We start from the raw sequence: 25,730 nt of genomic DNA on the forward strand, positions 1-25,730 counted from the left end.
ACTTTTTTTAAAAAAAAACTCTTGCCAAGTTCTCTCAATTTTTGAAATTTCCTGAAGTTTACAGGTCCTTAATTATGCAGACCTTGTAACTCACAATTTAAAAGGCTTTGGTGAACCCTTAGTCCTTTAATTCTCCTCAGACGCCCTACACAAGACCCGGGTATGTTTGATAGGCTCTAAAAGTTGACTTTCTAAAGTTTTGCTTTAGAATTATCTATTAACCACCTCTTTTCCTAAAGGAGGTCAAGAGGCTCCCATTAACTTCTAGATGAGTGTGTCCAAAATATTCCAGGAGGGACCCGAGGGCTAACTGCAAGCATAAATTTTACTGAAAATTCTACAGACACTGTGTCCCTTATGCACCAACCATTGTTTCCCAGTGTTGCCACCTCTCTATTGAAATATAGGAATCTGGGGATGAAAAAGCTGAAGTAGCTCACCCTGACACCAAATAAGTAAGTGACTAGTGGAACCAAACTCAAATCCAGTTTGAAACCCTAAGAAATCAGTAACAACCATTAGGCCTCAGCAAGTCAAGCTCAGCACAACAACTGTTCTTACCGTATCTCCTGTTCTACCCCCAAACACTGGACACTTGCCAGCACAGGTACCAAGTCCTCAGCACTTACTGAGAAACAATTCTGCTGTCCCTGAGGAAATGGAACAATAACACGATCTGATTCACTTCGTTTTTTGCTTTTCTGGTTTTTTGGGACTCTTTGGTACTGAGGCTTAAGCTCACAACCTCACACTTGCTAGTGTTTCCCTTCTGAAAGTACTTTTTCAATCAGTTTTGTTACTTTGATAGCTTAAGAATCATCCTCTCATGCAAAATATATATTTTTAACAAACTAATAGAGTCACAAATTTATAAATGCATAGAATGACTTTTTGTACATCATTCCCTGCTGTTCCAAGCAAGTATATCTTATTTTATGGATAAATCAATTGGGACCTCAAACCATTGTCTCTTGCACAAAGTAGAAAGTGGTGGCATTGGGTTCCTGCCCAGGGCTGTCACCCAAAACTGTGCTTTTCTCATGATACTACATGAGTACTAGTGCATTACTCCCATTTTCCAGATTTACAAAAAGACTAAAGATAACAAGCTGCTTGCTAAAGAAGTGCAATTTAAAAGAGTAGATAGCTAGAGAGGGCAAGGCTTAAAGAAATGAGTGAGTTTCCAGTGGTGGACTTCAGAAAAGGGATACTTCAAAGGAGAAGAGCTCAAAGTTTGTCATCTAGCTGATATATGGAAGAGTAAAATCCTACTTGGGAGGTTAAAAAGAATTACAGAGACTCAATAATAAGTGGAAAATATTGAATATTTTTGGCCCAAACACTAAACCGCTAGAGCCAAAAAATCCCTGGGTAGGATTAGTGTGTTGGGAGCTCTGTTTGGCGTGTAACCTGATCTGACCACAGGTAACCTCACCTGCAACACACTCAAGCCAGAAAGACAGAGCTCAGAACATTACTGGACCCCTTGCCAGCGAGGCATGCTTCTGAACATGAGTCCATATAGCCACCAAGATACAAAATAATCTCAGTGATATTTTTAATGCCTATCCATGTGTCTTAGTAAGTTTTCTCTCATTGCTGAGACAAAATACGTGATGCCCAAAGTTAAAGAGGGAAAGGTTTATTTAGCTCACAGTTTGTAGAGGTTTCAGTATATAATCAGCTGGCTTCAAGGCAGGTTGGTGTAGCATATTGTCATCACAGAGAAAAAACAGTTCTTGGTGGGCAGAAGGTAGCAAAGCAACTAAGAGATGACTGTAGCTATTTCTATTCTATATAATTTATCCAGGCCACTTAGAGAGGGTAGCACTCAGACCCTTTAATCTTAAAGCCCTTGACACTAGCAACATACCATGAATCAGTTCCAGCATCACACACTCTGGATCCAGCCACCTCTGAAAAAGCCTCACTTATGACTGCATGAGGTTTTGAGGGGACATCTAGACACAAACCATAGTACCACATAAGAGAGAGGGGCAATTCCCTAAGAAACTTTGATGCAGTAGAGTAAATCCACCTGGCATCAGGTTCCCAAAGCCAAAAAGCTGTCCAAGCATGGGTCAAGTGCACCATTATCTCAGTTCCCAGAAAAAGAGGCTTAACTTTGACATGGCCAGGTTGTGAAGGGTCACGCAGAAGCATCTTGATGCAAAGATGTTAAAGCAGTGCTCTCACAAGTGTGTTGTCTAAACAGTTTTTCTCTAGAACTTAATGTTGAAACTAAAATGACTCAGGAGCATCCTTGCAGCCAAAACCTTACCAACTGCACTGGAAAAAGCCAAGAAGTGGTTTGGGGAAAGTAATAGACAGATAGGGAGGTGAAGGACCACTCTTACCAACCTTATTTCAACCAGAGTGGTTTTGCTTTTATCTGTTTTTGTACATGAGCTTTCTTGTGATATTTTATTTGGTAAAAGAATTTTTGTGGCAAAAAAATGTTTTTACAAATTGCTGTCCTAGTTTAACATCCTTTATTTTAAAGATGGTGAAACCAAGACATGGAAAAGAGAAGGATCTTCCTAAGATCACACGCCAGTTGGCAGCAGGGTCAGAACAAAAATCCCAGGTCTTCTGACTCTTTCTCTTGGAAGCCAGGGACAATATAAAACACTGCAGGATGAACACATTGCCTAAGAAAAGAAAAATGAACAGTCTTATTCACTAAACAGCCTTAGCGCACATAGACTGAGCCAAGAATCACAATTAGTTATTTATTACTGCATAGCAAATTACCACAAAACTGAGTGGCTTAAAGCAATACACATTTATTATCTCATATATTATCACATATTATCTCATATATCTCTTCTATACATTAAGAACCTTAGTGCAAACTAACTGGATCTTTTGCTTTTGGTTTCCATCACAGTGCTGGCTAGGATCAGGGTCCCACATGAAAGCTCAAGTGGGGAACATGCATCATCCAGGTTCACATATGCAGTTGTTGGCTGACTCAGTTCTGTGAGAGCTGATACACTGAGAGCCTCATTTCTTTTTTTTTGCCATGAAGGCTTATTCAGTACTGCCATTTATTTCATTAAAGCCAACAATAAAGGAGTTTCAAGCAAAAGAAATGTAACCTCGTCATAACAGTAGTCCTCTTGCACCTTATTTCAAGTGCTATTGGCTAAAAGCAAATCATTAGGCCACAGCACACTCAAGGATAAGTAACTATACAAGTATGAAAATGCCAGGAAGCAGGATGAAGAGAGGATCATCCTTGTGTCTACTACAGAATGTAAAACAATGTTACCATTTTCTAGCTATCAGTTGTTAGTGACAAGTTCATGCCACCTATCTGTACTTATGATGATGGCAACCAGTAATTATGGCAGCCACCAAACTAACCACTATGACTGTGTCTCATGGAAGTTCCCTTTCCATTTATAAGGTAGAGAAGAATGTTTTTCAGTAGGTCTCATAGGTCACTGGATAGCCCTGATTTTTTTAATATCACACCAGGGTAGGGTCTTCCCAGGCAATGTCTCCAAAATATTACATTTAGGGGCAAGACAGTCAAGGTGATCAAACTTGGAACATACCTATCCTCTTTCTCCCTTTACTTCTCCCAGCACATATAATGAAAACTTAAACCCAAGGTTAATTACTTTTCTTTACTCCACTATTTTGACAAGTAAATCAGCTTACTGCTTTCCCCTCCCTCCATCATTCCCCTTCATGTTTAACCGTTGGCATCTCATGGCTCAACTATTGTGCCAGCTTCCTCTGTGTTCCCTGTCACACCAGTCTTTCCCTTCAGGATATCTCCCAACCTTGAATTATAGAGGTCAGCATTTCTAGACCTAATGAGCTCCACATGGCTCTTTGCTGCCCATGGAAAAAATGTCTAACTCTCTGCCTGATGTTAAAGGTTTTCTGTGATCTTGTCTCTGGTCTCTAAACAGACCTTGTCCCTCAACTAAAATCATACTTTCCACACCAAATATTTTGTGCCTTCTTATGTCATTATAAATGCCAATTCTTCGTGCCTAGAATGTTCTTCTGTATATTTTTATTGACTTAGTCTCTCTTTAAAATTAACTTTAGATGCTTTCTCTGTTGTCTCTCCATTTTACTGCATGCTTTTCCTTCTTATCATCCTGGGATTGCCTCTCCACTCATGTCAAACCTCTAAGTTTGCAGTTCTTAAAAAGAAAATTCTGTTCTGTTTATCTGAAGATGAGTACAAGTGGGTTAAAATTAATCTTCAACAACCAGCAAGAGCCCTTGCTGGGTTCCAGACTGGAACATCCTCTTTCTTACCAGAATTTGTTCAGAAAGCCCAGAACTTGAAGTTGTTTTCATGCCTTACCCTTTCGGTGTATAACTATGCAGAGTGATGACAGGAGGAAGCCAGCCCAGTCCTAGGACAGAAAACCGTTTCAGGACACAGACTTCAAGGAATGTACTTGCTTTTAAGAGGTGGCCCCAGGATAAAAGCATGCATTGCCTGAGACTTAGGAAAACCAGTACCAAGGACAGAGGGAGGCCTGTCTGGGGATCTGAGGCTGAGTCACAAGAGATGGCTGACAATCTGGAGGTTATAAAGATCACCCAAAAACTAGTGAGAGAAATGAATATGCTCAAGAAAGGAATGAAGACAAAGAGCTCTCTCTTTTAGGATGTGGAGAAATCCACAGCCCAAGGGAAGGGATGAATAATGGCTAAGACTATGGCTTTGGCATCAGAAAGTTTGGGTTCAAAAGATATTTGGTTGCTAAGCAGTCTTGGCCAAATTAGTTAACTTCTCTAAGCTTTGTTTTCCTCGTCAATATTTACCAACTTTAGAATGTCATTGTGATAATTAAATTATCTAGTACAAGAGCACTGCTTAACTCAATGTAAATAGCTATGGTCATCATTACCTGTCATCAGAATGATTCTTTGTGATAAGACTCCACTAGAGAAGCAGTTCCTAAACTGTGACTTGTGAAGTGGACTTCTCTTGAGAAGTACCTAAAAGCATGTTCTATAGAGCAATAGTTTGGGGAACCCTTGTTCTTACAAATTCACAGCTCTTGTGTCTATTCAATATTTAACTCCAAGGGCATACAATACAATAGAAAACAACATAAATAAGGTCCTTATATTTATAGAGCTTACATAATTATAAAGTGTACTAGTTCATGTTGGCTGATAAAATGGCACAAACTGGGTGGCTTACACACAACAGAAATCCATTTCTCACGGTCTGTAGTCTCTGGAGTCTAAAATATTGGTAGACTTGGTGTCTGAAGATGACCCACTTCCTGGTTCACAGATGACACATTTCAGCTGTGTCCTCATATGATGAAAAAAAAATGAGGCACTCTCTGAGGCACCTCTCATACGTATACAAACTCCATAACCCTCCTAACCCAATTACTTCCCAAAGATCTCAGTGGCTAATATGATCATGTTGGTAACTAGGTTTCAACATATGAATACAAACATTCAGACCTAAACATGTAGGAAAGGAGATAAACAAAAAGAACCGAATAAACTTTGTGTACAATCTTAGTAGTGATAGTTGCTAAAAAGAAATACACAAGTGTAATAAATCAATCACAGAAGGTTAGATATCATGTGGTTTCTCTTACATGAGAAACCCAAAATACAAGTAAAGAACAAAATACAAGAAAGATGATAGGAAACAGCGAAGTGGATTTTGTGAAGAAGGGGAGAAGGAACCTGGAAATGGGGAAGGACAGGGAGGGGAAGGGGAAGTAACAATTATGAAAATGTGACATCTACTGTACCAGTTACTAAGATGAATATAATTATTACATTCCCCGAAAGTATACTAATAAAAAAGCTAAATAAATAAATAAATAGATCAAGGTAAGGAAACAGACAATGAATGATGGTAAAAGGTGCTCTTTTAGATATGGAAGTATCTTTGGAAAAAACTAGTTCTTTAGGCACTGGCTGGGAGGTGGGTTTTATTCTACATGTGATAAAAAGCCAGTGGAAGGCTTGGGGTAGTATAGTGCATGATGTGATAAATCCTAGAGCAATTAGTTCGTTCAGCATCAGTGAATACAGTACCCACAAACTAATTTGACCTTCTCCAGAAGACTTTCGTCCAAAAACATTTGGAGCAATCACTGAAGAAACTCCACAAGAAATCCCAGATTTTGTCCATTTTCAAGGAACTGTAAATTTGTTCTTACTTATCTAAATCTACAATAAAAAGCCAAAGAAACATATCTGGGCCAAAGCAGGCATGCCCTGGGCAGGAAAATATAACTTCAGAGGCAGAGACAAGTAGAATGGCATCCTAATTAGCAAAACTTTTTGGCTATGATAATCAATGAACATGGCCAGACATCTCTAGATGCTAGAACCCCATCTAGACCAAAGAAAAACTGCCAACCTCTGCCCAGAAGCTAATAAACATTTGCAGGGGGCTGGGGATTTAGCCCAGTGGCATAAGCGCCTGCCTTGTAAGCAGGCAGTCATGAGTTCGATCCCCGGTACCGATAAAAAGGAAAAAGACAAAAAAAAAAAAAACATTTGCAAACAGTATATCTTGGCTTAAGTGTTCTCCAAAGAGGAATGTATAAAACTGGAGATCCAGCCCAAAGCAGGTAGAAAGACAGGGGTCAAATATTTTGGTGCTTACACATGAACAAACATCGAAGAACTGCTGTAAACCTAGGAAGTAAGTGGTGAAGGTAGATTCTAGGACCCTGGTCTTTCTCTTTGTCAGGCAGTGAAAATTTAAGTGCTCACCTTACATGAGTTGAAAGCAATTTCTGAAGAGTCAACCCTATGTAGTTCAAATGTCAGTTAAATTATGCATCTGAGAGCCTCACAGCAGGTTTTGTCTCTTAAGCTAGAGATCCTCTCTGAGTCTCATTTGAATTTCCAAATTGGCATAGTACTGCTTATCTCACTGGGTTATCATGACGAAAGACAAGATACATGATAACATGTATACAAAAGCATTTAACATAATGCTTGGCACAAAACAGGAATGCAATAGGCACTCAACAACGTGTTAGTTTCATGTTAATTTGCTTCCTGTCCAGTTCCGTCTGTATTTGGTTTTCTATTAGTAGATGTCATTTATTGAATAACTACTATACTCCAGTAGGGGTCAGCAAATGAAGTTTTTGGCTCATTCTTCACTTATTGCCTGTAGCTATTTTGTCTACAGCACCAAAGCTGAATAAGTTGTAACAGTGATACTCTGATTTCAAAGTGTAACATGTTTACGGTGTGATGGGTAGACACTGTTGACCCCTGCCAGTCAGCATGGGAAAATCTTTGCACATGATTTTCAGTTACCATAACTTAGCAAGGTATAAATAGTTAGGTATTCACACATATAAAGAAAAGGAAGCAGAAATAAAGATTTGTCTGGCAAGTCCACACCCTCCTAAAACATAGCGCCAAACCCTATACCTGCAGAACCTAAAGAATAATAAAAGAATTACGCATTTGTATGAGTCAGCCTGCATTTTTCATGACCTCTGATTTTTATATCTTTGACTAAATCGCCTCACTTTCCTGCCATATATGGCAATAAATGATCCTATCTAGACAAAACTGTGCCTGTTTTCCTTGCCTATTTGTCTCTTTGTATAATTCCATCCTTTTGGAAATGAATGGTATAATTTGCAAAACCTTCTAAAATACTCTCATGCCTTGCCTGGTGCCCTGGAAACTATACTGTTTTGGGATGGTACATAGCATAGTCCTAATATTATTAACTGACAGATTTTAAGGCTCCCTTTTTGGACACTTCTCACTTTGTCTTTCTATCACTAATTAACAATCTCTCCAGGTCAAAATAAAGGAACACAAACTGTTATCTGCGGCCAGTAAAGATTTGCCCAAAACTAGGTAGCTTAGTGTACCTGACTTTGTGCCATTCCTTTGAGTTCAAAATAATAAATAAAATTAATGTGTGCACCCTAATTCTCCAATTTCACTGTCCTGTATTGCTCCATTTTAGGAATCCAAGAACTCTACTCATATTAATGATGTTGGTTTTCTCCTCTGAAATTCATCATATAATTTTTTAAATAAAACAATAATTTGCTTCAAACCAATATCCTGGTATAGCAGAATAGACGGGGCTTTTAATTCTGATACAAATAATTATTGACTGGGTAGTTTATCCTACACTTTGAAACCTGAAGTTCTTGTACTAGAAAAATGGGAACCATGGTCTTTAACATTTTAGACTGGCCTCACAATTAAACAGCTTGTTCAAGTATGAAACATGTGATAAATGTTAACTTATTTGCCCCATTCTTAGTTTAAATTGCTCCAAGCCCTCCAATCCTGGGGCTTCATTCCTGTCACAGACAGGTATAGCATATTTCCATCTAATACATTAAGAAATGTGAAAGAAGAGAGGTTCAGGGATTTGTTCTGTTCCAGCACTTTCCACATTGTGTGACTCCAGGCCTAATCCTGTGACACACTTCAAGCAGAAAATAATCAGCTAAGTTTGGGAAATACTCTACAAACTGTCCCTTTCTTGGAGATTTCCAAGAACACAAGTACATAAAGACCCTGAAAAATCTGAAGCAAAGAATTCTATGTAATTTGTTCAGCTGAAAATAACATTTGGCTTAAAAATAGCACTTCCCAAACATGTTTAATTAAGAAATACCTTTGCTACCTCCCTTAATAGTTCTCAACATGTTGTAGATTAGACATGAAAATACCATTTAAAGTTATACTGTTAAAGTAAGTCCAAATCAATGGTTAGATACATTTCTATATCCTCCTACCCAATCTGTAAATCATAAAGCTTTTCCATTTCCAACAGTCATTCAGGAGCCCAAACATTCCATCCTTTTGAAGTTAGTCCTTTGAGCTTTATCAAAGATCACCCTTTGCCATCATTAAAACGTAACAGCAGAGCTGAGATACGAATGCTATCTTGGACCATCTGGTCAGCCCACCTGAGTGACATTTCTGTTTCCTGTTTATAGCCTGTCACCAGGAGCATGGAAGATTCAGTATAAACTGAGAGCACTAATAAGGTATTTCACGTAAGGCACATAAAGCACAGATGTTTTTAGCACTGGCTGTGATTGCTGCATTTCAGGGACCCCAGTTTTAGAAAAAGGAGACGATGAGTCATAGTTTTCCCTGAGAGTTCAGCTTCCTGCTAACCGTCTTACAGACCTGTTTTTATTTCAGAGGTCATATTCTATCACGGTGTAGCAAATATTAAGAAACACAATTCTGACAGACTTCTGTAATTTTCACTGGTCCCACCTGGCTCCTTCTGACTTAGGCCTTGGTCAGAATTCTACTCATTTGAATATCAGCACCCTGGGTTGGAAAAGATGTCCAGATCTTTCTGGTCCTACTATGCCAAATATTTAGCACATGTGTTCCCCACTCGCCGCTCCTGTGCAGAGTTGTCTCTGTAACTTGCCCTTCCTTGATAGGTCTCTTTAATTTTTTAACCTTGCCTCGCAGACCTGAGAACTCACTTTCCAAGACATATGAAAAAGCTAATTAGATTCTTAAAATTCTAGATGAAGGAGAAAATAGAAAAGACCACTGTTCCACTGGGAAATGAATTCAGATCTATTTTGAAACTATTTTCCAGAATTTTACAGGAATCTATATTGTTGCCACTTGGTCAGACCTACTTTTTATTTTCTTTTCTGTCTAGGCAAGAAATTGAAAAAAAAAAAAAAAAGCAATGCTCTGCAATTTTATTTCAAAAATTGAAACCAGACCACACCAGGGCAGTTTGTGGTCTGTATGTATCAATGGATCTAGTCATACTTCATCTGAGCTTTTCTTAGGTTTACTAAACCGCAAATATGAATCTCATTATTGCATCTAGATGGAAATATTTTATGGATTAAGTTGTGGATTTAATTTAGTTGGTAACGAAACTTCTGTTCAAGGGTTAAGAGGTAGGGAAGGAGGGAGGGGCCACAAAATAACACCAATGCTCGAGTCAAACAATTTAAGAGAGAAATGATATTTGAGAATTTTGAGTTTTGTAGTTAATGCTGGCCATTTGGCTTGGGTCTAAAATGAAATCTACAATGAATTGCAGCAGAAATACTATTGTACTAAAAGCTTCTCTGCAGTCATGTAGCACTGGGTTCTCAGGAGCCTGTGGTATTGACAAGAATTCTTTGGGGAAGAGTGACGGCTATCTTAATCACTTTTGTTGTACTTAGTATGGTATTTGGCAAATAGTGACTACTTACTGAAAACTGGAATGAATAAAAGTAAGTCTAATTACAGCATTGAGGCTGTGATGAACTGCCTGGTACAACTTGAGTTACAAGGAATCACAGAAATACTTACATTACTCTCCAGAAAAAAAAGAGTATTTGTTCACTTATTAATTCTTCAAATATGAGAACCTGCTGTATGTTGAGTTCAAATCAAGAAGTATATCCATGTTTATTGTAGTCCACCTAAATAATGTTATGCTAAATAATATTTATAATAATAAATATAATTATGTTTTAGACAGTGTTTGGAGTTGATATACAGGCATGAAAGTCTCAGATGTAGTACTTACTCTCATGGAACTGCCAACAGAAAATGATCTAACTATATGTAGACTCGGTGTATACATCCAGCTGTACATAGATACAAAGTGGAATTAGGTAATTTGCAAAGTAGACCTGTCTAATCTTCTCAGAAGTTATAGAAACATAATAAAGTCATTCAAAAGCTTTATAAAACATAGTGGAAATAATATCAGATCAGCTATTCAGACAATTCAAAAAACAGAAAGATCAGTTTTTAGCTGAAGTTACCTGACCTTCCAGTAAAGGATTTTTGTCCAGACAGAGATGGCAAAGGAGCTTTCTAGAATCCTTTGAAGCATGTTCCCAAAAGTAACAGAAACAACAGTGTCCCAAAGTCATCCATCAGCTTGTCTCACCTTCCCATCAGGCCACAGGATGTCTGGCACATTTTAGTTCCCAGAGATGGGCAATATTCCCCCTTCCTTGGGCTTGGAGGCCATAAATACCTCATTAAAGTCAGAAGGGTCAATGGAGGCCTGTCCTTGAACCATAACTCCTTCCTCTGGCCCTCCCGCCCAAAGGCCATCTGAGATGATAGCTCAAGGCACTGTCTTTGGACTCTGGTGGACTTGGGTTTAAATCCTGACTCTACAACTAAGGAAACATCTGAACTTGCACAAACTGTTTAATTATTAGTCTTCATCTGAACAGGGAAAACAGAGTGTACTTTGTGTTATTTTACGAGAATTTGCAATTGGATATATAAAATGCTTAGCATAGTCTCTGGTAAAATAAAACTCATTACCCAATAGTTACAGATACCTTTATTGCATATGTTAACACCTCTGTGAGAATACATCAATCTCTTTAACCTACTCCCTTTCTACTCCAGGAAACCCTCCATGAACTTTACAGCTTAGCATGACACTGCCTTCCTCAGTGCTCTCACTGGGGCTACCAAACCTTGCTTCTTTGTCCTAGGTCCAAAGACATCTGGGAAGAAGGAATCGCTTTTTACTCAGCCTGTTTTCCTCAGTATCCAGCACATTGTGAGGCCCTTAGTAAACAAGCAGTAATTAGCTCTTGTAGGAATCTTAACATTAATAGCCTCACTATTGGCTTTGCACCACATTCTCAACCAGATAGCACTTACAACATCGGAAAGAGTAAATCAACAACATGTGCCTTTAAAAGCAATTACATTTTCCTCTGGGAGCTTCATTACATACAGACCGTGATTATCTTCATTGTTTTACCAATCTTGCTTATTAATATGTCACATGGTAAGGAGTTAAGAAAAATATACTAAAGAGATGGGTGGATGGAAGGATGGATAGATGGATGGATGGATGAGTAAAAGTAGCCTGACAGGACCAAAAAGTTTAGAAATCACTTAACACCAGGGTTCTCTAAGTTCTAACCCTGATATTTCCCTCTGGAAACTATTACGGTGTCTTCAGACTAAGAATTAATAGAAACCTGCTAGACACCATGGTACACCCCTCTGTAGCAGAGGCTGAAGCAAAGATTCTGAGTTCAATACCAATTTGGGAAACTTAGCATGGCCTTGTCTCAAAAAATAAATAAAGTGAAATAAAAAGCCTGGAAATATAGATGTAGCTCAGTGGAAACCTCTGATGCAGTGCATCGCATGATGACAGGTGGTGGAGAGGGCTGCTTGGACTTGGTTCTGTAGTATTCAGAATGTTGCCTAACATGGACAAGGCACTGAGTTTAATCCCTTGTGCCAGAAATAAGAAAAAGGGATTAATGGAAACCTTTCATATATTTCCTTTTTTTTAAATTTTTGCCTCCAACTTTAGTGAGCTATAATGTATAAATGAAAGTATACAATTTAAATATTTGGTATTGTGAAATGGTTAACAGATTTAAGCTAATTAACATAGCCACCACTTTGCGTAGTTACCTTTATGTGGCCTGTGTGTGGCAGGGAGTATAGGTATGTGTTTTGAGAACACTTAAGATCTGTCTTAGCAAATTTCAAGTCTAAAATATAGTATTATTAACTATAGCTTCAGTGAAATCCGCTCAGTTCCCCTTTTCTTCCCCATAAGCTAGAGGAAAAGATGCACCTGATCAAACTCCTTGACCAAGAGGTAAGATCTCTGGGTTTTTATCTGCTTTTTCAGTAATTTTCTGAGTGACCTTCTCTAGATGTTTCAGTTCAATTATTCTCTTAAATAAGAAGATGCTATGCAGAGTGTTTCAGGTCATATGCTATTTCTACATCATTGCAAATAGCTGCCTAGAGTGACAGATTCTGAACACATTGGAAACAATGCTCCCCTGGAGTATCATTATCAATTATAGGCATCTGCCATGTACACAGAATAATATGCATGGCTGTGACTGTTTCACCATCCCTGGACTCAATGGTCTTTTACAGTTGCTTCTAAGCCCTGCTCAAATGTGATTTTGATGCTAGAATTTGATTTCTGCCTGCATATGGAAAGTACTGAGAAGCTGGGCCAAATATTTCCCATTACGAGCAAGCCTTGAAAGATTAAACCACAGGCAATCTGTTCTGGAGAGAGGCCTGGCTCGGCACCACGGACAGCCATCCCAGTAGCAGCACTGCCTCTGAAAAGCCTTGGCCAAAGAACTGACCTCCCAGAAAAAGGCCCCACCCAGCCTTTCCCTGCTACTGAATTAGATTAGAGAGGTTAGGAGGAAAACCAGGGTGGCAAGCATTAGCCTCTATTTTCTCCTAAGAATTTCAGCGCATTCTTGCTACTTGACAAACCAAAACAATTAAGAATTACATACTGCCATGAAAAAAGTCATGGTGCATCTATGGAGGAAGAGACTTCCCAAAATTCTCTTACAATTTTCTCAGTCATCAAAGATTACCCTTCTCTCAACTGCTTTCTTCAACAAAACACACCAAGCAATTATGCAGACCAGATACTAAGATCTTCTTGGTGCTAACTAATTGCTTTGCATGTGTTTTTTTCATTTAATCTCATTTATTCTCAGTTGAAGATGAAAGAACTTTATCATGGAGTTGATATTAATGTTAGCTTTTTACAAATGAAAAAATTTAGGCCCAGAGAGGGAATGGTAGATGTCAAAGTAATAGCTCCTAGATGAATCATATGGAGTTGCCACCACCTAATCATTTTGATCGTTAAAAAAATGACAGCTCCATATGGTTCAGACTAACACTCAGGGGCAGTGCCAAGTTCTAACAGTATCAGATTAATTCTGGAACTGATAGTCTCAAGCATTACATAGACTTCTTGGATATTTGTTGAATTTTAGCATTTATCATTCTTCCCAATAAGGATCTATTCACATGTCTGCCTCCTTAATGGGACTGTGAGCTCATTGAGAGAGAGGTTTGTCTATCACCATGTCTAAAACACCCCACTGTTTCCAGCCTGACCTACAACTCATCTCTGTTGGATATAAGGATAAATCATCTCTAAATGAATTAATTCTCTGGTCTCTAAGTGATTGCTGCCCCAATAGTATGTTAACTGGGCACCAATTAAGGCACCATGCTTGCTAAAGTGATTATTGCTTCTGAGCCCTGGGACCCAAGCACCCAGGGCTAGGAGGGTTTTGGGGTTTTAGTTCAAAATTTTTCAATTTTCTATGCCTCAGGTTGTGCTGACCTCACTCAGTTGTGGGGATCAGATGTCCTCAGAAAAATATCCATACTTAAAGCTGTTTCCTGGCTCTTGGCTCTTCCTGACACATTCCAAGAAGGAATTTATGGATGTGGGGAAGGACAAGGGGTAAAGAATGTCAAGAACATTTAAGAATGCCCATGTAAGCAACTCCATGCTTGACAGATTGGACACAGTAAAATTCTCTTGCCTATGTGTAAGCCAGAAAAGAAAACTGGTGTAAGATGTCTCATGTGTTGCCAAAATGATGCGGAAACAAATTCATCTGCATTTTTTAAACAGTAGAAATCATCCTTGTCCCTCCAAACCATGGATATTTCACATGCATACTTCAGTATTGCAAGGAATATGTTCTTTGAATTACTAAAAATGAAGCCAAAAGTAATTCTGAAAAGTGACTTTAGCCAGTTGGATGTGTTACCATTACCTAAAAGTGAAACTGTTTGTTGTATATTCTCTCGCTGTACTGAGGGAAAATTTCAAAGCATATTGGTTTCTTCATCTAGCAATGGTCTTTTTCCTGAAGTGAAATGATGAAAACTAACCATTAGTTTAATCCATCCTGCTCCAAAATGCCAAACAGCTCACTAGAAAGATCTCTCTCCTGTGTGCAGAAACCTGTCCTCTTTAGCTGACCCCCAATATATGTACATATTAGCACTTATTCTGTTTTTGCGGGCCCAGAGATGAGACATCTCCTGCTTTTCTGGAATTTATACTCGGCAATCCTGCCCTCCTCTACCTTACTGTTCTCAGCTAAGGATAAACAGTCTGCAGTCCTTTCTCCTTCAAGATGTTTTCCAGACATTTCATTACTGATCGCTTCCTATAAAGATAAGCATCTTTTTGTGATTTTTAAAAGGTTTCTGTAGGATAATTGTTCATTCTTAAGATATGAAAGTCCTTCTATCAGACCTTGATTTCTTTATGTCTAACCTAAACCTCCCAAACTGCAAATTCAAGTCACTTTCCCTAAGCCAAGCCTCAAAGGAGACATAAACCAGCCAGTTGTCTGCATGAGAATAGTTTGCATTCTTGAAGGTCATTATTTGCTCCCTGATTTTTCCCTCTCTGGAATAAATATTTCTGGTTCTAGTAAACTGATCTTCACAAGGTTTAGCTCCTCACCCGTCAGTAATTTCTGCAGCTCCTCTGATCTAGATCCAAGTTGCTGCTCAGTTTAGGGTAGGATTCCACTAGGATGTCATGTTCCAGCTTAAGTAAAAGGAGGCCATTGGCATGAGCTCCTGCGAGGTTTTATTTGTTCCCAGAAGTACAATAAAATAGCAGCTTTGTTTAGTGAGTGCCTACTATGGGCCTGAAGCCATACTGAGTGCTCTGTGTACAACTCTCTAATCTTTAATTCCTCCCTGGAATGGTTTCAATCCCTAGCTTTTAAATGAGGTCATGATTTAGCTAAGTTTAGTAAGTTGCCAAAGTGATGGGGCCAGTAGGTGGCATTTATATACAGGTGTGTCTGATACTAAAGTTCAAGCATTTTTTACAATGTGGAAGATGTGATGGGTTCTCCAAAAGCACAAAACCATCCCTTGGCTCTCAGAGCACCATGAGCTGTGGGAAATGCAGAGCACTTAAGAATGGAGTACTACTCAGCTATAAAGAAGGATCACATTAAGATATTTATACATAAATGGGCACAGCTTGACACCATACTCATAAGTGAAATAAATCAAACTCACATGTATGAATACCGAATAGTTTCCCTATTGTAAGAAATGATTCAAATATATAAAAGTATGTGGTAATCATGATTCCCCATTATGTGGCTTTGAAGCCTTATAAAGTTTTCACTCATTAATTAACTAGAATGGCTTTATTCTGGGCTGTTTGATATTGCCTGTGATGATATAAACAGCTATTTTAAAGAAAACAAAACATCATAATAACTAGTGCTGATTTAATATCATCTTGTTTTGAAGTCCCACCAAACTGTTGTTCTTCTGTCTCCATTGGTTTTATCATGTTGTATCTTACTGGATTTTATTATATGTGATACTATAAACAAACAATTTTATAGGCAAAGAGATAATATAGAAACCATTGCTCGTTTTCCATTAGCTGGTTCTAAATACCCTGTAATACTTTCATCCTCTTGAATGGTTTCCCACTGTCTTGATATGTTTGATGCTATAGTATACGAAGTTATATTCAAATATTTCAAGGAAAGGGACATTATGATAACTACTATTAAGTCAGGTTGTCTTGTGATGAAGCACTAGATTGCTGAAATTGTCAAGCTTTGTCCTGTATAGTTATGTTGTTATGTCCTTTTTTATCTCAATCTCCCCCTTTTTCATAAAAAATTTATTTATTTTTATTATTTTTTTAATTAAAGAAAAAATCAAGAAAATTAGCAGAATATATTATAGTAACTTTTTTGATTTCCTATTAACTTAATTTGAAGCCCTGTATTACTCCCACTATCTTGTTTTGACTGATTTTACTCTGTTCTGTTCTGTTTGACAGTATCAAGTTTGAGGGTATAGGCAACTACTTTGAAGGCAGTAAGATTCACCATGATGCCCATTCCAGTTTGACTATTACCTTCATTTGAAGTCCTGTAATGTTTCCAAAGTTTAGGTTTTAATGGTCTTGTTCTGTACTGTTTTGTTCCATTTTATTATACCTAATGATATAGGCAATTCTTTTTAAGGAAGCAAGAGGCATTATGGTAACCATTGTTGATAACCTTGTATTCTGTTTTTACATCATGTGTTATGTCTATCCTTTGTTTTGACTGACTGCTTTGTTTTGTCATATTTGGTTTTATTCTCTTCCAAAAAAAAAGCAATAAGAACTATGGGAGTAATAAAACCCAAAATGTATAAATGTTGTTGTAAAAAAGAGAGGGAAAAAAAGTGCTCTAAAGGATACAACTGCAAATGTGTTTAGGTGTGTTAAGATAGAAGACCATAGTACTAAGTATTTTGTTGTATCATTGAATACAACTGTTTGCAGTCTCACTGTTTGAATGTCCACTTTGTATGCTACACTTTGTATGCAAGTTACAGGATTACCTGTAACTTGAACAACTATTTCTAAGATGACAATATGTAATCTATTAACTATTGATTTCTTACCATTTTTTTAATTCTGTATTACTTGTATCCTTATACTGTTTTGTTTTTTTTTTCCTTTAACTAAATTAAAAAAAGAATGACATGTTCATCCCCAACTTGACATTTCACCGTGTCAGTGCCCATCTCCCAAATATGAGTGAAAACTCCTCACCCAACCCACACCCTAAACTTGGAGTCTTCACCAACAACAAAAGAGTTTTAGATAAAAGTTTAAAAACACTTCAAGCTTAACCCAGGAGCTTTCCAAAAGGAATGAAGTATTTACAGGACAAAGGTAGGAAAGGACTTTGGTAGCATAGTAAAAATTAAACAGACATTCCCATGGAGCTTACAAATATTTGTCCAGTGAACAAATTACCTACATCACAGATCCACAAATAATTACTTAGGTAACCAATTTGAATGAGGAAGTATGTTCAGAAGAGTTGTTTTGTTTTTTTATTTGTTTCTTTGTTTTTTCCTAACCACAAAGTAGAGGCTCTAAATAAGCATTACTTGATCAGTTGGTAAAATATCAGTATGACCATAATTTTATGTGGTGGTAATGTAGTTAGAATAAACCTTGCTAAATGCCTGGCAGGTGCTTTCTCAGCCTCCAGATCCCTTCTCAATCTTATTAAAGTGTTTCTCTGTTCATTTTTTCTACCACAGTCCCTCTCTAAGTTTTTCAGAGAATTTCTGTTGGCATGAAAGTATTAATTATTGATGCATTCTACCACCAGGATAAGATGTTCCTGGGGGAAAAAGTTGGAAAATGCCTTATAGCATAAGCAATCTGAATGCCACAGCTAATTGACATAAATGGTCATTTTAGAATGTGTAAAACGGAAATGTGTTTGCAAAATGATTAACTGAAGACCGAATAACTCTCTATTGTTTATTAATTGAAGAGGATCATGAATGACTTCATACCATGAGCAGATCAGTTTCATATGTATTCACAGTTATTTTAGTCAGTGTTGGATTTGTCTTTCTACATTTACTCAGTAATTTCTCAACCCTCTTTGGTAACGCTCCTTTCCTCTGCTGCCTGATTGCCCGTATAATAGAATAGCCACAAGACAGATGAGTAAGACAGCAAAGTCAGAATGCTTTGTGGCAGGATGTTTTCTCAATACTGTTTCCTCTCTTGCTATTGAAGACTTAGTTTAAATTTCACCCTTTCCCATATGCCAGACCCTGCCATTCTTTGAACAATTCCTTTGCCTTTCAAGCGCCATAAGCAATTAAATTCTGTACCCACAAAATAAATTCCTTGCATTTCTTCTTTGCTCCCTAAGTAGTAAATAGATGATTCCATTTTCTTCTTAATTTTATTATTAAACCCCCTGAGGATAGACTCATGTTCTTATATCTATTTCCACCAACCATAAAACTGTTGAGGGAGCCTGTATAGCAATAGGATTCTGTAAGTGCCGGTTGATTGGAGAAGACCTCAAAGGTTCATGTGTATCATTTCTGAGTCCTTAGTTGCTGTGACTATCAATGTACACAACTATTGAATGCTCTTCTGAAAAACTAGACTTTTGAAAGTTTTGTATTATAAATCAAGAGATGAAACTAGGGTACAGAAAGAAAGAGAATACTACACCATCCATCACATTACCAGAAAGAAGGTTGGCTGAGGTTAAAGCTTGGGGTGCATTCTGGTCTCCTTCATCTTGCTCTCTGAGAAAAGAACCTGTCAGAGAATCTTAAACTCAATTTGGAAGGTCAGAGTTAAAATCACTGGAGAGGTCAGTAATTAGAGGCAGGGTTATAAACCATCAAAGAGGGCTGTAACCTTCACATGACTAATAAATCACTCAGAAGACTTGGCTGGTAAATATTGAAATTAACAAATACACAAGTGATTTCTACTTAATACTGTCACTTACATCATTCTTTCAATTCTGTTGTTAGCCATTATGATCTTCACTGTACATAGAGTAAAATAAGGGCTGGGCATGATGGTGTATGTCTGTAATCTCAGGGCTCATAAGGCTGAGGCACAAGGATTAACATGCATTATGGGCCAGCCTGGATGAGTTCAAGGCCAACCTGAACCACATAACAAGACCTTGTCAAAACAAACAAACAAACAAAGCCAGGTAGCAAAAGGAAACATAATACAAATTACCCAAGGTCTCAGGTAAGAGATGAGAGACAAACCTCACTCTGATGTTTTGCCTTTTCCTCAATACTCTGTTGTCTCCCTAAATTTCCAGAAATTGAATAGTGAGTAAAATAATTCCTTAAGATTGTAAAATTCCTTTTGATACCATTTTATAGGCTTATTACAGTACATACTCAAGAAACATCAGGAAAACTCCAAACACAGAAGACAAAATACAGTTTAGTTGGAATTGTATGTATCCAATAGATTCAATTAGTAGTGGATACTAATAAGTTTGTTTTCCTTCATTTACTTATAGAAAAACATTCTTTCACGAAGACTGAGGATGACCGCTTCAGCTGCAGCTCTGTGCTTCTAATTCCTAAATTAGTACGAGAGTGAGAGACCTTAGTTTCCTAGAAACACCTAGGCAGACCCACCTCCACCATGGGGGCTATGATTCAGCTATTGCTGGGAATCTTCCTAGCTTTTCTTGTGCTCCCTTCAGAAGGTGGGGTTCTCAAGAAAACCATCAGGCACAAGCGACAGAGTGGGTTGAATGTCACCTTCCCAGAGGAGAATCAGCCAGTAGTGTTTAACCACGTCTACAATATCAAGCTGCCTGTGGGATCACAATGTTCTGTGGATCTGGAATCAGCCAGTGGAGAGAAAGATCTGGCTCTTCCATTGGAGCCCAGTGAAAGCATCCAGGAACACACAGTGAATGGGGAAAACCAAATTGTCTTCACGCACCGGATCAACATCCCTCGCCGGGCCTGTGGTTGTGCCGCTGCTCCGGATGTCAAAGAGCTCCTGAGCAGGCTGGAAGAGCTGGAGCTCGTGGTGTCCTCCCTGCGGGAGCAGTGCAGCATGGGGACAGGCTGCTGTCTCCAATCTGCTGAAGGTAGGAGCTCATGGCAGGCTGGCCCCTCCCTACACAGAAGGGACAAACGATGGGTACAGCAGGGTCCATTAGTGGTTTCCAAAGTGGGTATCTAGGTGGTCACTTAAAAATCTCTTACAGTCAAATGAATGTGAAGAACATAGCCATCTCCTTTCTGTTTTCAGTTAAATCATGATGGCAAAAGTTTCTGAGAAATTCCTAGGCCCCTGAAAAATGTGCTTTTGAAAACCCTATTAAATTTCAATGATGTTTCTAAAACTGAGTTAACCTGAAATCTATCATCCTTCACCACAAAATTCGTGAAAGCATTATGAAATTCCTGCCCTCAAGGGATACTCTGTGTAAGATACTGCTCCATCATCTCATTGTACAATTAGAGAAACTGAGGCTTAGAGTGTAAGAATCTCAAGATCTTATAGTGAGGATCTGAGTTAGATCTTAAAACATGGAAGGCCATGCACCAGATTTCTTAGCAATGTATGGTGATGACTGTGATGGTGCGGGATCTATAGGAATTGGAAAACAATTTCCCATGCAATTGAGCCTAATGTGATGATCACAGAGACATAAGCCACCTCCATTCCAACTGCTCTGTATGAGATGCTGTCACTATTACCCCAGTGGATCCTCCAATTACCTTTAAAGACAAAACTTAATCCCCCATCTGTAGGTCTAAGAATTTAAACTTGAAGAAGTTAATCACATGTTACAAGATGACACAAAGAACAAAGAGGAATGGGGCTCCCCTCTGTGTCTTCAGAGCTCATACCTTTTGTTGACACCGTGTATCCACATGCATCCCATTTTAAAGAATTTTGTTCCTTTGGAATTATGTCTTTATCTCCATTCCTTGAATTCAGTAAGACTATGGAATTTTCATCAGTTTCAAATCAGAAACAAAAATCTTTATATCTGCCACTAAAGAAAAAGTATCAGGAAGTACTTGGATAATCATTTCAAGGTTAGACCTCTCCACCATGAGTAAAACATACTGTAGGTACCCAAGATTTCTAATGCAGTTTTTAAAATTTTTGTTTTGTTTTTTCATTGTTGTTTGTTTGTTTGTTGGTACTGGAAATAGAACTCAGGGACTCACACTTGCTAGGCAGTGTCCCAGCCTCTAAGGTAGTATTTTTATATGGTTTCTCTAGGCATAATTGTCCTACCCATCTGTCAACTCCCTGGCAAAATGCAAATGAAAATACTAAGGTTTAATGCTAAAAATTAGGCTGTAATAATTGTTTGTGAGTGCTGTCCAGTAAAAATTTGATGTAGCCACAAGTGTAATCTTAAACATTTCAGTAGTTATAGTAAAGAAAGAGAGTATGAGAATTTTGGTGTTTTTTTTTTTTACTTGAATTTCATGAAGATCATAGCAGTAACTTCTGCAAGTTAAATCAAAACACTTAAGATTCAAAAAGCTGGCAATTTGTCAGCCCTGAATTTCTTTCCTGTTTTGTTTTGTTTTGTTTTGGTCAGCCCTGAATTTCACCAGAACTGTAAGCTTCTAAAAAATAGGATGGGCAAAAGCCAGAGGTGCATGAGTTTTCTAGGACAGAGTCATGTTGAAAGGTGCCCTAATAGTAGTTGAAAGACACTTTTTAGCTGCGTCATTTCATTTATGGAAAATTAAAAAGCTTGCATGATGTAGGTTCACATACCAACTTAGGCCAATCACAGAAACGTTTCAGAAAGGCAAACAGAAAATCACAGGAGTAAGCACTTCGCATTCTCATCTGACCTCCACGTGTGCCTGTGAAGTAGGGTATCAGATCCACCTGACCTAGAAGGAAACTGAGCTCCAGATGCTCAACTCATGCACACAGCTGGCAAACCTAAAGACAATCAGAATTCAGTTCAGTTGAACTATTTTTTTTTAGCTATCTCTTATGTGCCTATCCTTTACTAGGAACCAAAGAAATAGTGACATAGCTCCAAATAACGAAATCCACAAGCCAGTGACTCATAATCACAAGAGACATGGGACCCCTTGAAAATATGAAAACTATAGATACACACACACTGAGAGAGAGACACAAACACACATGATATATCTTATCTTTATATGCAAGTCTATAATTTGGGTGAATTCAGGCTTAGAATTCCTGTGCGTTGGATGTGAACTCTGACTGCACACACTAAGCAATTTGGAACCTAGTGGAACCTAAGAGTGCGCCCTTCCTCTGACCCTAGAGCTGGGCTAAGCTTGAATCTGAGTTTTACAGGGAAATCTTGAGAAACGCCTGCCTAGTCTCTGCTGTCTTCCTGGTAGGTCGTCTGGACACCAGGCCCTTCTGCAGTGGCCGAGGTAACTTCAGCACCGAAGGATGTGGCTGCGTTTGTGAACCTGGCTGGAAAGGCCCCAACTGTTCTGAGCCCGAGTGTCCAGGCAACTGTAACCTGCGAGGCCAGTGTCTCGAAGGACAGTGCATCTGTGATGAGGGCTTCACGGGTGAGGACTGCAGCCAGCTGGCCTGTCCCAGTGACTGCAATGACCAGGGAAAGTGTGTGGATGGGGTATGCATCTGCTTTGAAGGTTATGCAGGAGCTGACTGCAGCCAGGAAGTCTGCCCGGTGCCCTGCAGTGAGGAGCACGGGAGGTGCATCGACGGCCGGTGTGTGTGCCAGGAAGGCTTTGCGGGCGATGACTGCAAGGAACCCCTGTGTCTCAACAACTGCTATAACCGCGGACGCTGCGTGGAGAACGAGTGCGTGTGCGAGGAAGGCTTCACAGGCGAGGACTGCAGTGAGCTCGTCTGCCCCAATGACTGCTTTGACCGTGGCCGCTGCCTCAACGGCACCTGCTACTGTGAAGAGGGCTTCACGGGCGAGGACTGTGGCACACTCACCTGCCCCAATGACTGCCACCAGCAGGGCCGGTGTGAGGAAGGACAGTGCGTGTGTGACGAAGGTTTTGCTGGTGCCGACTGCAGCGAAAAGAGGTGTCCTGCCGACTGCCACAACCGCGGACGCTGCCTTAATGGGCAGTGTGAGTGTGACGACGGATTCACGGGAGCTGACTGTGGGGAGCTCAAGTGCCCCAATGATTGTAGTGGCCATGGCCACTGCGTCAACGGCCAGTGTGTATGTGACGAGGGCTACACAGGGGACGACTGCAGCCAGCTGCGGTGCCCCAATGACTGCCACAGCCGGGGCCGCTGCATAGAGGGAAAGTGTGTGTGCGAGCCCGGCTTCGAGGGCTACGACTGCAGTGACATGAGCTGCCCCAATGACTGCCACCAGCATGGCCGCTGCGTGAATGGCATGTGTGTCTGTGATGACAACTACATAGGCGAAGACTGCAGGGACCGCCGCTGTCCCCGGGACTGCAGTAACCGGGGTCGTTGTGTAGACGGGCAGTGCCTGTGTGAGGACGGCTTCACCGGCCTCGACTGTGCAGAGCTGTCCTGTCCCAGTGACTGCCATGGCCAGGGCCGCTGCGTGAACGGGCAGTGCGTGTGCCACGAAGGCTTCATGGGCCAAGACTGCAAAGAGCGAAGGTGTCCTGGCGACTGCCACGGCCAGGGCCGCTGTGAGGATGGCCAATGCGTGTGCCACGAAGGCTTCACGGGCATAGACTGTGGGCAGCGCTCCTGTCCCAATGACTGCAGCAACTTGGGACAGTGCATTTCCGGTCGCTGCATCTGCAACGCGGGCTACACCGGAGACGACTGCTCACAGGGTGAGTTCAGGCATGCAAAAGGGCATGATGCCAGCTGCATTAACGTCCATACTTGGCATGGGTCAGAAGACTGTATGCTTATCAACACACACTGAGACTCATTCCATACGTTAATGTGCTTCTCCTAAACACACGTGCAGGCACTTCTTTCTGAGGCAGCTGTGGTCATTCACTTGGTACAGAGCTACCTGGCTGAGGACTCAAAAGGGAGTCTTATTTGTGCCTCCCTCAAACACCCAGATTATAAGCATGACAGAGATCCCTGTCATTGGCAGCCAGATCTCAGTGTCTAATATGACAGAATCAGGGTCAGAAAGAACACCACACTGGTGGGGAGGGAATGGGAGTCCCACATTTGCTGAGATGAGCAAGCTTGGACAGACTCAGGCCTTGCCTTCCCACACCGACTCTGAACTAGGACCCGGGAGTGGAGAAGTAGGAGGGGCTAGGTTATGAAGAGCCCTGCATACCACACCCCTGCCCAGTAACATCAAGTGCATGTGGTAGAAGAGACTAATGAATTTTCGGGCCAGAACCTATATTTTAGAGATGACGGAAGCTTGATTTCAGTGGGAGAGCCTCAGAGATCTGCAGCTGACAACAGAAGAGACAGAGGTTCAGAGAAGCAAACCCGGGGGGATTTTACATGGCATGTTACTGACCTCATCCTTTCTGATTTCTGCCAGTATCTCCTCCCAAAGACCTCATTGTGACAGAAGTGACAGAAGAGACCGTAAACCTGGCATGGGACAATGAGATGAGAGTCACAGAGTACCTTGTAGTGTACACACCCACCCATGCCAATGGCCTGGAAATGCAGTTCCGGGTGCCTGGGGACCAGACATCCACCATCATCCGGGAGCTAGAGCCTGGCGTGGAGTACTTTATCCGCGTGTTTGCCATCCTGGAGAACAAGAAGAGCATCCCCGTCAGTGCCAGGGTTGCCACTTGTGAGTGAGCCCACCCTGTAGATCCCCCCCGAGTGGCCTCTCCCTCCTGCTTTAGCAGCCCCTGCCCAGTTGTCGTTTCAGGATTATAGTAAGTGAGAGCCCAGATCCCAGTGGAGGCTGTTAAGTATTTTTTTAAAGAAACTCCTCATTTTTAACCAGCTCTTCCTCCTTGCTCTCCCATTCTTTCCTGTAAGTTGTTCCTTTAAATGTCTGGCATCAGCAGAATTACCTTTATACCTGGAAAGCTAGCTGCATCTAGAGATTGGCTCTTTCTTGCTTAGTAATATTAACACAGGCTACTACTTCCTGAACTTGTACTACAGGTCAGGAAGCAGACCCAGCAGTCCATGTGAACTTTATCACTAAATTCCCAATGTATTCCTAATGGCAGTCAGTGTCACCTCCTTCTCCCAGGAAGAGGAACAGGCTCAAGCCATTTTGTGCAACTTACCCAAAGTCAAATGTTTATAATAATGGAGTTTAGATTCTAGCCCATCTGTCTGATCTGAAAGCCTGTCCTTCATTAATGATATGAACTGGCAATTATCCAACCACAGAATTAGACCTATTATTAATTTTCACCCTGTCCCATAATAAATAGTACTCCAGAAGAACCTTTGAAAAATCATCTTTAATTATCCATCTCAGAATGATGGTCTGTTATGGTCTTAGGGATTCATAACTGGGTGGCCCCTACTGCACATCTGTCTGTCCTTATATCCTACCGGTGCTCTTCCTTTACAGACTTGCCTGCACCCGAGGGCCTAAAATTCAAGTCCATCAAGGAGACATCTGTGGAAGTGGAGTGGGATCCTCTAGACATTGCGTTTGAAACATGGGAGATCATCTTCCGTAATATGGTAAGTAAGA

General features: G+C 40.1%; 1 protein-coding gene and 1 long non-coding RNA gene across 9 annotated transcripts in view; one reads left to right on the plus strand and one right to left on the minus strand.

The window, feature by feature from the left end:
• Window positions 1-25,730, plus strand: part of Tnc (tenascin C) — an 89,552-nt gene that overhangs the window by 4,561 nt on the left and 59,261 nt on the right. For all 8 annotated transcript variants that reach the window (XM_013142926.3, XM_013142927.3, XM_013142928.3 and 5 more), the window contains exons 2-5: window positions 19,644-20,228; window positions 22,501-23,910; window positions 24,597-24,860; window positions 25,605-25,720. In XM_013142926.3, coding sequence (XP_012998380.2) covers window positions 19,772-20,228; window positions 22,501-23,910; window positions 24,597-24,860; window positions 25,605-25,720 — 2,247 coding nt within the window. In that variant the 5' untranslated portion in view covers window positions 19,644-19,771. The remainder of the gene's footprint in view (window positions 1-19,643; window positions 20,229-22,500; window positions 23,911-24,596; window positions 24,861-25,604; window positions 25,721-25,730) is intronic.
• LOC134478533 (uncharacterized) lies at window positions 2,454-11,084 on the minus strand. Its single transcript, XR_010051230.1, has 3 exons — window positions 10,892-11,084; window positions 4,334-4,385; window positions 2,454-2,651 (listed from the first exon to the last, which is right to left on the minus strand). It is a non-coding gene; the product is annotated as an uncharacterized LOC134478533 (long non-coding RNA).

Source organism: Cavia porcellus, unplaced genomic scaffold (assembly GCF_034190915.1).
Source record: "Cavia porcellus strain 051 isolate PalLab524CR breed Dunkin Hartley unplaced genomic scaffold, mCavPor4.1 scaffold_1, whole genome shotgun sequence".
NCBI lineage: Eukaryota > Metazoa > Chordata > Mammalia > Rodentia > Caviidae > Cavia > Cavia porcellus.